Raw genomic sequence first — 13,143 nt, forward strand, 5'->3', positions numbered from 1 at the left:
CGGGGAGAGCCCTGGGGGTGTCTGCGCCAGCAGTGTAGGCTCAGCCTCTGCTCTGTAAAAGTTTTTTACAACGTTCATGATGGAACCTACGGTTTCCACACCTGTTCTTGCCCGTTTCTTACCTTGTTTTGAATGACGTTTTCCACAAGTCAACTTAGAGGGGAAGCGTGACCTGAATACACGTCATAGTTACACAAACCACGAACCCAACAGCTGCTCTTGTGCTTCCTGTTGGCACTGCACCTGATCTTGGCTGACAGCTCCGTGTTTGGCCTCCCTGTGCTGGGGGCAGGTGCGGAGGCCGTTCCTAGTGTGGGTGGAGGAGGATGCAGGCCTCAGTCTCTTCTCTCTTCTCTACTGAGCAGGGCTTTGCTTGCTGGGGAGCTGCCGCCTGCAGGAGCCATGGTCACTTTCTTCACACAGGAAGTCCAGCAACTGCTGCACAACAAGTTTGTGGTGATCGTGGGGGATTCCGGTGAGTCAGCCTAAGGGATGGCGGGTTCCCTTGACCCCTCTTGGCCATGGTAGAGCCGAGCTGTCTTTGGCTCCAAGTCCAAAGGGGGTTTTCCTGCATGCCGGGCTGCAAGCCCCCTGCAGCCCCAGCTGGGCTCTCTGCCTCGCCAGCAACCACGGTCTTGCTCTGGCTTGCACAGACAGAGCGGCTGTGTGGGGTAACCCCCTTCCTTGGCAGGACTGGCTGGGTACAGGCAAAGGGCAGCCAGGCCTCTGAACTCGCCTCCTGGGGCGGGGGGAGGGGAGTTTAAGCCCTGCAATGAGCCGAGTGGATTTCTCTGACTTCCCTCTGGTTGCCCTGTCGTTCTGGCCCCACTCCGTAATTGAAGCTGGGGTGTTCCCTACACTGGGTGAGCTGGACCCATGTCTCCGCTCCCCAGCCCTGCCCTGGCACCCCCAGAGTCTGTGCAGCACGACTGCCCTGCCCACCCCCAGCACGGCAGCTGGCATGTCGTCTCATTCCTGACATCTGCACCCACGCCGGCCGCAGCCCGCCACGAACTCCTGGCCAGCGCAGACACGTCCGATTCTGAGCAAGGGCCTCTTCCACCCCGCCCCGAACGAGCCCCGGGGCTGGTTCTTGCATTAGCGCCCAAGAGGCGAAGATGTTGCTTCCCTGGAGACGGGTGATCCCTGGGCTATCTCTGTCTCCGTTTTTCCCTTTCAGTCCAGCGATCGGTTTACAAGGACCTGGTGTTGCTTTTGCAGAAGGACGCTCTCCTCAGCCAGTCCCAGCTGAAAGCCAAGGTACTGTGCCTGCGAATCCGGAGCAGCCAACCTCTGTCCCACAGGGCTGGGGAACTAAACCACACCCGGCCACCATTTCCCTGGGCCTCCGGGCCCTTGGGTGCCCCCTGCTGGGCCTTGCGCCCCCGACAGCCGTCGCTTCTGGTGCAGTCAGCTCTGGTGTGTGCTCCCCCTCTGGGCACAGCTGAGACAGAACCAGTTTGGGTGGCGACTGGTGCTGCATAAAGAGAGGTGGAGAAAACGAATCTGGTTGCCTGGTGGCCAGTAGCCGGACAAGCCGGTGCCCTCCCAAAGGCATGCAGAGTGCGCGGTCCTGGCTCCAGGCCCGGCTCAGCAGTACAGGAAGCAGCTACAGCTTGTTGGGTGTGGGCCAGCTGTGTCGTCTACCAGCAGTGTTGCTTGGCGGGGGAGGATGGCTTCTTGTTTCCGGTGGGAGGCTTTGAAACCCAAATGTAACCGAAATAAGCAGAATAGTCCTGGGCCTGGTGCGCGCACACGCACACCCGGCTTGTCCCACTGGCTGTGGTGCCACATGTAGGATTAGGGGATGTCTTGCCACGCGAGTGCCCCCTGCTGGCTGGTGTTTGGAATAGCATCGTCCCACTGCGCTCCCCCCGGCTGGGGCTCAGACACTGCAGCCGCCCAGAGGGAGGGTGAAAGTGGTGGTGTCCCGTGGTGGTGGGGTGGGGCCTCGAGAAGGGGCTGGGAAGCTGCCTGGCCTGGGTACTCGTGAGGCTCGGATATGGGGAGGGGGCGGAGGGGCACGCACCTACAGGCCCTAGTCTTGTAATTTGGGTCCAGGGGGAGGCAAGGCCTTGTGGTTAGAACAGCGCTGGGCAGGAGCTGGGGCTCTGGGATCTGACCCCAGCCCTTGCCCTGGCTCGCCCTGTCCTGGGGCAGGTCAGCTCCTCTGTGCCCAGAAGAGGTCTCGTGTCACTCCCTCGCTCACGGGAAGGCTGCAGGCCGTGGCTTGGTAGCTGGGCGCAGCTCTCTGGGCTGGGACGGACAGAGGATGACCTCTGAGGGCGCTAGCCAGACAGCGGCCACGAGAGGGCAGGGCTCTACCGGGAACCGCAGCAGTGAAAGCAGCAGCATGTCAGGCTGCCGCTCGCAGGAGCCAGCGCCCTGCACGGGCAGCTCCCCCTGCGCGGCTGTACCACCCCCAGCCCCGTCTCCAGCCCTGCCCATGGGGCAGGTACCAGGCTCACCAGCTGCTGTCCCTGGCCGCACTAGTGCGCGCAAGCGGCTCGCACACCCGGACTTGCACACACTAGTGCGACCAGGGACCGCTGCTGGTGGGCTGGTGCCTGTCCCAGTGGGCAGGGCTGGGGGCGGTACAGCCACGCCAGAGGAGCTGCCCGCGCAGGGCGCTGGCTCCTGCAAGTGGCGGCCCGATGTGCTGCTGCTTTCGCCGCGGCTGTAGGTTTTGTATCCGGGCAGGGCTCTCGTTGTGGGCAATAGGAGGGCTCGGGGGCTGCGCCAGTGAGGGCTCTCTGCGTCCTGTCTCTGCCAGGGGGAGCTGAGCTTCGAGAACGACCGCCTGGTGGAAGGCGGCATGCGGGGCGAGATGACCAACGGCACCAACTACAGGGAGGTGCGGCAGTACCGCACGGACCACCACCTGGTGCGCTTCTACTTCGTCACTCGCATCTACTCCGACTACATGGAGAGCATCCTGGCTGACTTCCAGGCCGGGCCCCAGCCTGATGTCGTCATCATCAACTCCTGCTTATGGGACGTGAGCAGGTACCCGCTGCTCCCCCCGCCCTGGCAGGGTAACTCGGGCCTCTTCAGCGTCACTCTCAGGGAGAGAACTTAGCCCCTCCAGCTGCCAGAGCCTGGCCAGTGCAGCTAAAGGAGACTCTCCGCTGGCAGTACAGGGCCTGTGACACACAGATCAGCAGTTCCGAGTCCGTCCAGCCGAGGGCAGCGCTGGGCACATAGGCGTACGACAGCTGGCTCATTAAAACCCCCGTTGTTGTGGGAGGTGACCAGATCTGAAAAGGGAACTTTGGGGGGCTGGGTGCTGTGGCCCTCCAGGGGTTACAGTGCGGTTCTGCCTGGGGAGAGCAGCAGAGTAAAACCAGCGTCTCCTGACTCAGCTCATCTGTCCCGTCAGTGCACGGAGCCTGCCGCACGGACACAGACGTACCTGCTTTTCACGCCGTGGGGCCAGCCGGGCTCCATCCCCCTTGTGCGTGTGCAGCCAGCAGCGTTACTTAGTCCAGTCCAGTCTGAGAGATCTGTGCAGGCCCCGTGAGGACCCAGGAGGGCGTTGGCTCGGCCAGCACCAGTGACGGGGCTGCCGACCTGCTGCCTGCCCAAGAGAAGGGCGCTTGGTCCTGCATCTGCCCTGGCTGTTGGCCCAGGCCCATGGTGTCTGAGCACCTCAGGGTGCCACTCGCGGTGCTCTACTCGGGGGTGTGGAGGAGGTGTCTCGGGGGCCTGCTCGCTGTCTGTGCCCCTCTAGCTTCCCCCTCGCCCTGCAAACTCCATGTCCCACGCTGGGGGATGGTGGGGCAACCTCCCCTCCCTGCCCCTGGCCGATGGTGGCATCTCGGTGCAGAAACGCCTGCCTGGCCATCCTCGCCTGTAGAAATGGGCATGAGCTGTTGCTGCTGTGGGGAGCCGTTTCTGTAGAGCGGCTGGCCGACAGGCTCCTGCCCTTGCCCAGTGCCGCTCTTCGTGAGGGCCAGAAGGATCCTACCCCGTGTCTGTCCCGAGGGCCATGACTTCTGTCTGCTCTGCCCCCCTGCAGGTACGGTGCTAAGTCCATGAAGCAGTACCGGGTGAATCTGGAGAAGGCCTTTAACCGACTGGACAAGGTGCTGCCCCATGCCTGCCTCCTGGTGTGGAACATGACGATGCCCGTGGGCCACAAAATCATCGGGGGCTTCCTCATCCCAGAGGTAAAGCAAACTGCAGCTTTGCCCCGGACCCCGGTGCTGCTGGCTGGGGGGGGGGGGTGTGTGGCTGGGACTGGGATAAGGTGCTGAGTCCAGGGGCAGGGCCAGCCCACGGCTCCCCCACCCTAGTGCCTCGTCTCTGCTCTGGGGGCCGGTACCGCTGCTGCACCGCTCTCCAGCACACGCGGGCACACCCCTCTGGTCACACAGCCCCCCACAGGGCACCCTCCTGGGACAGGCCTTGTCTGAAATCCTCGTCACAGCTCCCAAGTTACCCCGCTGCCTCCGGCGGCTGAGGGTGAGGGGTTCCCTTCAGCCTGGCTCTGCCTCGTACTGGCTGGGCCTTTGCTCTGACACGATGGGACTGGCTGGAAACAGGCCTCATCAGCTCTCACGATCCGCTTCCTACTCTGAAGTCTCCGAGCCAGAGGCTCCTGGAGCTTAAGGCTAGAAGGGATGTTCGATCATCTTGTCTGGCACAGGCCAGAGAAATTCCCCCAGGTTTTCTAACCTTTTAACCATTCTCCTGGCTCTTCTCTGACTCCTCTCCAATTTATCCACATCTGTCCTGAATGGTGGGCACCAGACCTGGGCACCGGGATCCCAGCAGTGGTCGCCCCAGAGCAGGGCCGGCTCCAGGCACCAGCTTCTCAAGCAGGTGCTTGGGGCGGCACGTCCAGGTATTCGGCAGCAATTCGGCGGACGGTCCCTCACTCCGCTTGGGAGCGAAGGACCTCCCACCAAATTGCCGCCGCAGATCGCGATCGCAGCTTTTTTTTTTGTTTTTTTTGTTTTGTTTTGGGGGTTTTTTGGCTGCTTGGGGCGGCCAAAACCCTGGAGCCTGCCCTGCCCCAGAGCCAGATACAGAGGGAAAATCGCCTCGAGATTCCTCTGTTCATGCAGCCCAGGATCACATTTGCTCTTTGGGAGCTCCTGTTCCGCTGATTAGCCACCACCGCCCCCAAGTGGTTTCCAGAGGCACTGGATAGAATCCCCTGTCCTGTACGTATGGCCTGTGTCCTTTGCTCCTAGAGGTACACATTGACACTTAGCCATATTAAAACACACACTCTTTACTTGTGCCCCGTTGACTATGTGAACCGGATCGCTCTGGATCAGTGTCCTGTCCTCAGCGTTATTTCCTGCTCCCCCAATTGTTGTGCTAGCTGCAAACTTTCTCGATGAAGAGTTTGTTTTCTGTCAGTTCATTGATAAAAGTGTTCAATAGAGTAGGGCCAAGAACCAATCCCACAGGGATGAGTATTCTCCATTTACAATCACATGTTGAGATCTATCAGTTAGCCAATTTTAATCCATTTAATGTGCGCCGTGGTGATTTTATATTGTTCTAATTTTTTAATCAAGATTTTGTGCAGTATCAAATCAAATATTCTGGAGAATTCTAAGTATATTACATCATCTCTATTACTTTCATTAATGAAACTTGGTATCTCATCAAAGATATCAAGTTAGTTTGTTAGGTTAATGGAAAATAGATCCTACGTTGAGTTGCATTAATTGCATTATCTTCTTTTAATTCTTTATTAATCAAGTCCCATGTCAGCTGCTCCACTATCTTACCTGGGATCGATGTCAGACTGACAGGCATGTAACTATCCTGTTAATCTTTTTAAATATTGGCACAAAGGAGCTTTCTTCTGGAACTTCCCCCAATGTTCCAAGACTTCCTAAAAATCAGTATTAACGGTTCAGCAAGTGTCTCAGTCAGCTGCTTTAAAACTCTTGGATGCAAGTTATCTAGACCTGCTGATTTAAAAATACCTCACTTTATATCCTCTGCTCCCCGCTCCAACCCCCCGGATACAGAATAGAAATGTTTATTGAACATGTTTGCCTTTTCTGCAGAATACCATTTCCATCGAATAACGGACCAATACCATTGTTAAGATTCTTTTTGTTCCTAATATTTAAAAAAACTCCTTTTTACTGTTCTTAACTCCTGCTGGTCGTAGATTTCTCATTGTGTCCCTTGGCTTAGGAATTGTAGAAAATTGATATCTTTTGATTTATGTTCATTTTTATCCATTTCCCTTTTCTTCCATTTGTTACATATTATTTTTTAATTTTGTTTTCTAGCTGTCTTCACTTCCACTCTAAACCCAGGTCAGTTTTTTAACCAGCACATCCTTCTTCCTCGATTGTGGCTTTTGGGGCATCTCATTCTTAAGCAGTTCCCCCCCAGTGATCATTCCCATTCTCCTGATTAAATTCTTCCTCTCAGCTGATTTGCCTCCTATTTGTTTTCATTGAAATTGGCCCTATTCAACCACCAAAGATACGTTACTGGCCTGGACTTTATTCTGTTTGCGCCTTATCAATGTGATCAAGTCATGATCACTTGTACCTAAGCTACCATGACTTGCATCTGAAGAAGTGAGGTTCTTACCCACGAAAGCTTATGCTCCCAATACTTCTGTTAGTCTTAAAGGTGCCACAGGATCCTCTGTTGCTTTCTAAGCTACCATTAACGTTTACCATTCTCCTTGCCACTGGCTACTTGGCCCTGCCGCAGGAAACAGCGTTCTCTTCTTCCTCCCTGCATTCCCGAGCCTCTGCCTGCACCCAAGGGGTTAAACCTAAACAGGCCCAAGCAGGAAAAGCCCCCAGCTGGACAGGCTGGAAGGGAGTGGGAGCTCTGGGCTGGGCCCTAGCACTCCAGCTGGCATTGGTGTTCCCTGTCCCTGCCTGTGGCTGTTGGCAAAGGGGCCCTGCACCCCCGGGAATGGCGGTGTCTGCCGGGCCATCCCGCTGTCTTGTACCATCCCCAGGAGTGAGGGGTTCTCGTGGGGCCAGGTCCCTGGAGCGTGGCCCTCCCCGTCGGTGGGAGCCCCGCTGGCCTGGCCTGAGGGCTCCTGTCTCTGCCTCCAGCTGCAGCACCAAGGCAAGAAGCTGCCCCACAAAGTGATCGAGGGCAACTTCTACGGGGCTGTCCTGGCCAGCAGCCACCACTTCGACGTGCTGGACCTGCACTACTACTTCCGCTTCGACGTGCACCACCGCAGTGGGGACGGCGTCCACTGGAACCGGGCCGTCCACCGCAGGGTCACCCACCTGCTGCTGGCCCATGTGGCCGACGCCTGGGGCGTCGAGATCCCGGAGAAGAGACCCCAGGACGGTGAGTGGGAGGGGGGGCTGACAGTGCCCAGATGCCATGGTGACGGGCATGCTGATGTGGATCGTCCCTCAGGGGGCAGCACTTGCTGCTGTTGGGAATGGGAGGGGGTGGGCGTGCGGTGGCGGGACGGGAGGGTGGGAGTGGGGGTGGGCGTGCTGCGGCAAGAGGGGGTGGGAGATGGCCACGCTGCTGATGGATCCGCTTTTCCCTTTCTTCAGGTTGCTTTCAGGCAAATGCTCTGGAGTGGGGCTCGCAGCCCGCCCCCTGCCCGGTGCCCCACGCTGCTCCACCCGGCCCCTGGGGTAAAGATCTTGGTGGTGGTGGGCAGGGGCTGTGGGCACCTCCTCAGGTTGGGCAACTGCGTGGGAGAGGCGGCTGGGGAAGGGACCCCCTTCCGCTTAGGGGGTAGCCTGATGCCAGCTCCCAGCCCCCTCCTCAGCCAGTGTCTGGCTTTGGTCACCTCTCTCCTGCTGCTGACAGGGGAGCTGGCTGAGCGCCGTGCTGCCGAGTGGGGGGTGGGCACCTTCCCCACACTCGTCAGTGTGTGCCCGTGGCTGTGCCCTGATGCTGATGAGGCCCCTATGGGCGGGGGTGGGGACAGGGCGGTAGCCCCCAGCTCTTCTCCTGAGCCCCCCCACCCCTAGCTCCCTAATGCCACCCACTGCACCCAGGTCGTGCCAGTGGGGCTTTGGGTACGGTGCCCGTGTAGGTCACTGCTGCCAAGAGCCAGCGAGGGGTGCGTGTGGCCAACGTGTTGCTGGTGCCTCTGAAATCTGGCACGTCCTGAGGACGCAGTCTCCGGAGGCCGCTGCCCCCCAAGAGCTGCAGGGGGGCTGGAGAAGGCTCGGAGCCCCGGGAGCGGCGTCACGGGGCCCTGCTCTTGGAGCTGCCGGTGCTACCAGCCTGTGGGGAATGAGCTGATCCGAACTTGGCCCTGGTCTCGAATGGCTCCTTCTGCCCCTTCCCGCGCAGCCCCCCTGGATTGGAGTCCTTGTCCTTGGCAAAGGCTCTCAACCCTTCTGCCCGGCTCAGCTGCCGTGACCGTCCCAGGCGCCGCGCTCAGTAACGTCTCTGCCTCTGCAGGGCCCGAGTGGGACAACAGCCGCCTGTCCTGCATGCCCCAGCCCAGCACCTGCCCGCCGCCCCCTCCGCCCTGGCCTCCCTTTGACTTCTGCTGCCCCTCCAAGGATCCTGTTTTCCAGGAAGACTCCCCCTTCTTCCCCAGCCACGCGGGGCCTGGCACGCCCCTCTCCGGATACATCAGCTTTGACAACTGCCCCGGCTACGGTGTGGAGGGTAGGTCCTGGGTCCCACGCTCCTGCTGCACCCCCCTTGGTGCACCTGGTCCCGGGGGATTCTCACTTGGGGGGGCCTCTGGCGCTCACGCCTTCCTGCCTCAATCTCTCTCTCCACTCCTGTTCAGTCTGGCCTGGACACCTCTCTCTCTGCTGCCTCCTCTGCAGGTAGCTGCTCTGCTCTGCCTGTCTCCTCTGTGATCTCTGCACAATCTGATCTTTCCTCTCCATTCCCACTGCTGTCGCCTCTCCGGGCCCTGCTCCTTCCTCGTCTGGCCGGCTAGCACCATGTAGGTCACTGCTGCCAAGAGCCAGCGAGGGGTGTGTGTGGCCAACGCGTTGCTGGTGCCTCTGAAATCTGGCACGTCCTGAGGACGCAGTCTCCGGAGGCTGCTGCCCCCCAAGAGCTGCAGGGGGGCTGGAGAAGGCTCGGAGCCCCGGGAGCGGCGTCACGGGGCCCTGCTCTTGGAGCTGCCGGTGCTACCAGCCTGTGGGGAATGAGCTGACCCGAACTTGGCCCTGGTCTCGAATGGCTCCTTCTGCCCCTTCCCGCGCAGCCCCCCTGGATTGGAGTCCTTGTCCTTGGCAAAGGCTCTCAACCCTTCTGCCCGGCTCAGCTGCCGTGACCGTCCCAGGTGCCGCGCTCAGTAACGTCTCTGCCTCTGCAGGGCCCGAGTGGGACAACAGCCGCCTGTCCTGCATGCCCCAGCCCAGCACCTGCCCGCCGCCCCCTCCGCCCTGGCCTCCCTTTGACTTCTGCTGCCCCTCCAAGGATCCTGTTTTCCAGGAAGACTCCCCCTTCTTCCCCAGCCACGCGGGGCCTGGCACGCCCCTCTCCGGATACATCAGCTTTGACAACTGCCCCGGCTACGGTGTGGAGGGTAGGTCCTGGGTCCCACGCTCCTGCTGCACCCCCCTTGGTGCGCCTGGCCCCGGGGGAGCCTCTGGCGCTCACGCCTTCCTGCCTCAATCTCTCTCTCCACTCCTGTTCAGTCTGGCCTGGACACCTCTCTCTCTGCTGCCTCCTCTGCAGGTAGCTGCTCCGCTCTGCCTGTCTCCTCTGTGATCTCTGCACAATCTGATCTTTCCTCTCCATTCCCACTGCTGTCGCCTCTCCGGGCCCTGCTCCTTCCTCGTCTGGCCGGCTGCAGCCTTCCTGGCTCTGGCATGGCTTCCCTCCAGCCCTGCTGCGGCCAAAGCCTACAACCAGGAGGCTGCTCAACAAACTAGAAAGTGACGGACCTGTGGGACTCTCTGCCACATGACGTGACTCAGGCCAAGAGCTTAGTAGCATTCCAGAGGTGACTGGACCTGGTACGTACAGAGTCGCTGCAGTTACGCTCCAGAGGGTTATAGAGGGGGGTCTAAATCCTCCAGCTTGGGGTCCAAGCCAGCCCTGACTCACCCAGAACTGGGAGGAAACGCCCCTGGGGGGCAGGTTCATAGTTGGCCTTCTGGGATTTCTTGTACCTGCCTGTGAAGCAGCTGGCCGCCTGGGCTGGACCGTGGGTCTGATCCGATGGGGCAGTTCCCATGTTCCTTACGGCTGTGACCATGTATCCCTGCCCCGACTGCTCTCCCGCGGCCCAACGCGCTCCTAGTCTTCATGGGTCTGCTGCCGCCTTCCTGCCCTGTGCTGCTTCTCGCACTCGCCTGTGACTCCTGGTCCCTGCCGGCCCCCTTCCGCTCCCCCGCCCCCTCTGCTGCATGGCTCAGGATCTTACTGAGCGAGGAGAGGAGTGTCTCTGCTATCGGCAGCCCAGGAAGCAGGCAGGTGGGCAGCATCTGCTGAGACCTCGGTGTCCCGCTCCTTCTGCGCGGGTCCCCTGGCTCCCCTCAGCCCGGCTCGATGGGAAAAGCGTTGGAGCCGGGGCTTGGCCTTTCCTGAATAATCATGTCAGAGCTGCTGGGTCGGAGCCCGGCTCGGGACGGGGTGGGCAGAATCGCTGAGCCAGACGGGCTGACCCATAGATCCTCCAGTCCCAGCCGTGCCCCCTGCATGGGGGGATGGGTGTCCCAGGGGATTCAGTAGGGGGCGCTCTTCCCCCCTCAGCGTCCTACCCAGGGCAGAGCAGGGGCTGGCCGAGATGTGAAAGGGACGTCTCGGCGACTTACAGGAATGGGAGCTGCAGGGTGGCAGTAATGTCTGTCATTGGACCAGCTTCTGGGGGGGAGAGAGAAAAGCCTTCGACCTACACAGAGCGAGGCCTGTTTGCAGCTGGCCTGGGTCAGCGGACTGTGGCTTGTGGGGCTCAGGCTGCAGGGCTAAAAGTTGCAGTGTAGACGGTCCAGCTCGGGCTGGAGGCTGGGCTCTGGGACCCTGCCCACTTGCAGGGTCTCAGGGACGGGGTTGTGGCCCAAGCCCAGATGTCTACACAGCCATTTTCCAGCCCCGCAGCCTGAGCCGGTGTTATCCACTGTGTGGACGGGGTGTTGTTTAGCAGAGCTAGTTAACACCTTTCCAGGCACCATTGGAGATGAAGTGCCCTGTTAAGACCCTGCCATTCATGGGAAGGGGAGGGAGGGTTAACCCGCTAATGCCTCCCCCTCCCCCGCCTCTTTGTTTTCTTCCCTCTGGTATTTTCTCTTCTTCTTCCTCTCCCCCCCCCCCCCCATGACTGGAGAGGTGTTAACAGGCCACTTCATCTTGAATGGTCCCTTGAAACATGTTAACTGCTGACCCTCCCCAATCTGTTTTCCCCCCTCTGAGCACCCAGCCCAGACCTGTCTGTGTGGGTCCAGCGCTCGTCTCTCTCCCCACCAGAAGTTGGTCCAATTAAGGACATTGCCTCCCCCACCTGGTTTCAAGAATTGTCCTGGGCTCCTGGCCCAACTCCGACAGAGTAACCACCTCTTCTGACCCCCCCGCCCCGTCGAGCTGTGTGGTTCTGCAGCCCTTCCTGGCCGGCCTGCGCCGTCGTTCCATGGCGTTAAATGTCCGCCGTGCTGCACCCAGGAGCTGGCTGCATTTCAGCCCAGGCTCCAGCCGGTGAAGCCCTGGGAGAGCTGCAGCCATGGACGATCTTCCTGCCTGTGCTCCCTGCTGCCGGAATCAAGGATTAGTGTTTGCTTGGGGCTGCAGTGGGATGTTGCTTGGAGGGGCTGGGACTGGCTGGGCCCAATCGCCAGGCACTTGACCCTCTCTCCTCTCCCCCTCACCCTGCTTCTCGCCCTAGGTCCTGGCAGCGGCTTTCAAGCTTTCTGGGGCGCGCCACACGCTCTGCCGGCCCCGGGGCCCTTCCCCGGCTTCTCGGGAAACCCAGCACCCAGCTTCCCTCCGCACCCCCACAGCCCGCCCAGGAGAGGCCGCGGCGGGCGCTCCCACGGCTTCCTCATGACGCGGCAGCCGGTGAGGTGGAGGTCTGGGCACCCCTACAACAGGCCCCACTACAGTTGCTACTGAGGGGCCCTGCCCCCTGGCAGAGCTGGGCGTGTCCCCCCGCGGGCGGGTGGGCGAGCTCCCTGCAAAGGGCTTGGCTCCGGCTCTGAAGAGACTCGGGTAGGGTGGGCTTGGCTGTCTCCATGTGCGTGGCCGGCACAGGGCACCCTGGCAGAGAGGCGGCTGGCGCTCGGCTGAGTTATTACATGTAGTTTTTTGGGGGGGGGTAGAGGGCTGCGGGGGCCTGGAGAGAAGGGGCTGTGATCTGCCGGCGCCGTATGGCTCAGAACAAAGGCCCCGCTATTGGGGACAGCGCTGGGCACCGCCCCGGGAAGCACTCCGTAGGCCAGGCCCATGGGGGCGGTGGCTCTCGCCGAGGGCCCCATCCTGCCCGGTTCCTGGAGCTGGTGGGGATTGGCAGCCATGTGGGGGAGGCGCTGAACGCCAGCCGTCTGCCAAGGGGGTCCAGCTGTCCAGCCTGAGTCTCTCCCCACCTCTGAGTCCAAATCCCCCACCCCATCCGCTGCTGTTACAAACCTGCCCAGACGGGGCAGGCAGGGAGTGGTTTGCCCCTGCTAGGCTCCCGGCCCCGGACTGCCATGGCTGTGAGCTGGCCGGCGGCCTCGCCCGCTCTCCACGGGGTTCTTAGGCGTAGTTCATGTTTCTTAATCGTTACTCTGTTTTCAGCACCCTCCCTGGGGTGTTATTTCACGAGGTGGGTCTGCACTACAGCCCCCCATGCTCCTCCCTGGGGGCGGGGGGGGGTCATGCTGCTCTGAGGTTGCTTTACACTGGCAGGCTGTGGGGCCGAGCCCTTGGTGGCTCACTGCACTAAAACCTTCTAGCCCCAGCCCGGCTCGCTGGCTAGCGGGCCCAGACCTGTGCTCAGCTGCACTGAGCCGATCAGGTTGCACCAGAATAACTGTGACTTGAGTCCCTTCCTGGCCATCCGCCCGCAGGCCCGGGGGGGTGGGAGGGGCCCTGCTGCGGGCACAGTGGTTATTGAACAGGAAATACTGTTCACGGCAAGTGTTCTTGTGTGTTTTGTTGACTTGATAATAAAGCTTTGACTGACTGGAGGCTGTTGTCCATTTGTCCTTCCCCCAGTGGCTGGCCTATTAGATAACAGCCTACTACTGCACCCTGCTGCGGGAATTACTCCCTTAG

At 60.6% G+C, this 13,143-nt stretch overlaps 1 protein-coding gene across 1 annotated transcript; it reads left to right on the forward strand.

The window, feature by feature from the left end:
- Positions 1 to 402: 402 nt before the first annotated feature.
- PCED1A (PC-esterase domain containing 1A) lies at positions 403 to 12,000 on the forward strand. Its single transcript, XM_065405512.1, has 8 exons — positions 403 to 475; positions 1,181 to 1,260; positions 2,774 to 3,006; positions 4,019 to 4,169; positions 7,056 to 7,302; positions 7,521 to 7,604; positions 8,386 to 8,598; positions 11,774 to 12,000. The coding sequence occupies exons 1-8, from the start codon at positions 403 to 405 to the stop codon at positions 11,998 to 12,000; spliced, it is 1,308 nt and encodes a 435-aa protein (XP_065261584.1).
- Positions 12,001 to 13,143: the final 1,143 nt, after the last annotated feature.

Source organism: Emys orbicularis, chromosome 5 (assembly GCF_028017835.1).
Source record: "Emys orbicularis isolate rEmyOrb1 chromosome 5, rEmyOrb1.hap1, whole genome shotgun sequence".
Classification (NCBI taxonomy): Eukaryota; Metazoa; Chordata; order Testudines; family Emydidae; genus Emys; species Emys orbicularis.

Excerpts from the sequence above, each read along its gene's own strand:
- PCED1A (XM_065405512.1), top strand. The coding sequence starts at position 403 with ATGGTCACTTTCTTCACACAGGAAGTCCAGCAACTGCTGCACAACAAG. Across the intron at positions 476-1,180 it reads GGTGATCGTGGGGGATTCCG|TCCAGCGATCGGTTTACAAG; the intron begins GTGAGTCAGCCT and ends TTTCCCTTTCAG. Across the intron at positions 8,599-11,773 it reads CCCCGGCTACGGTGTGGAGG|GTCCTGGCAGCGGCTTTCAA; the intron begins GTAGGTCCTGGG and ends TTCTCGCCCTAG.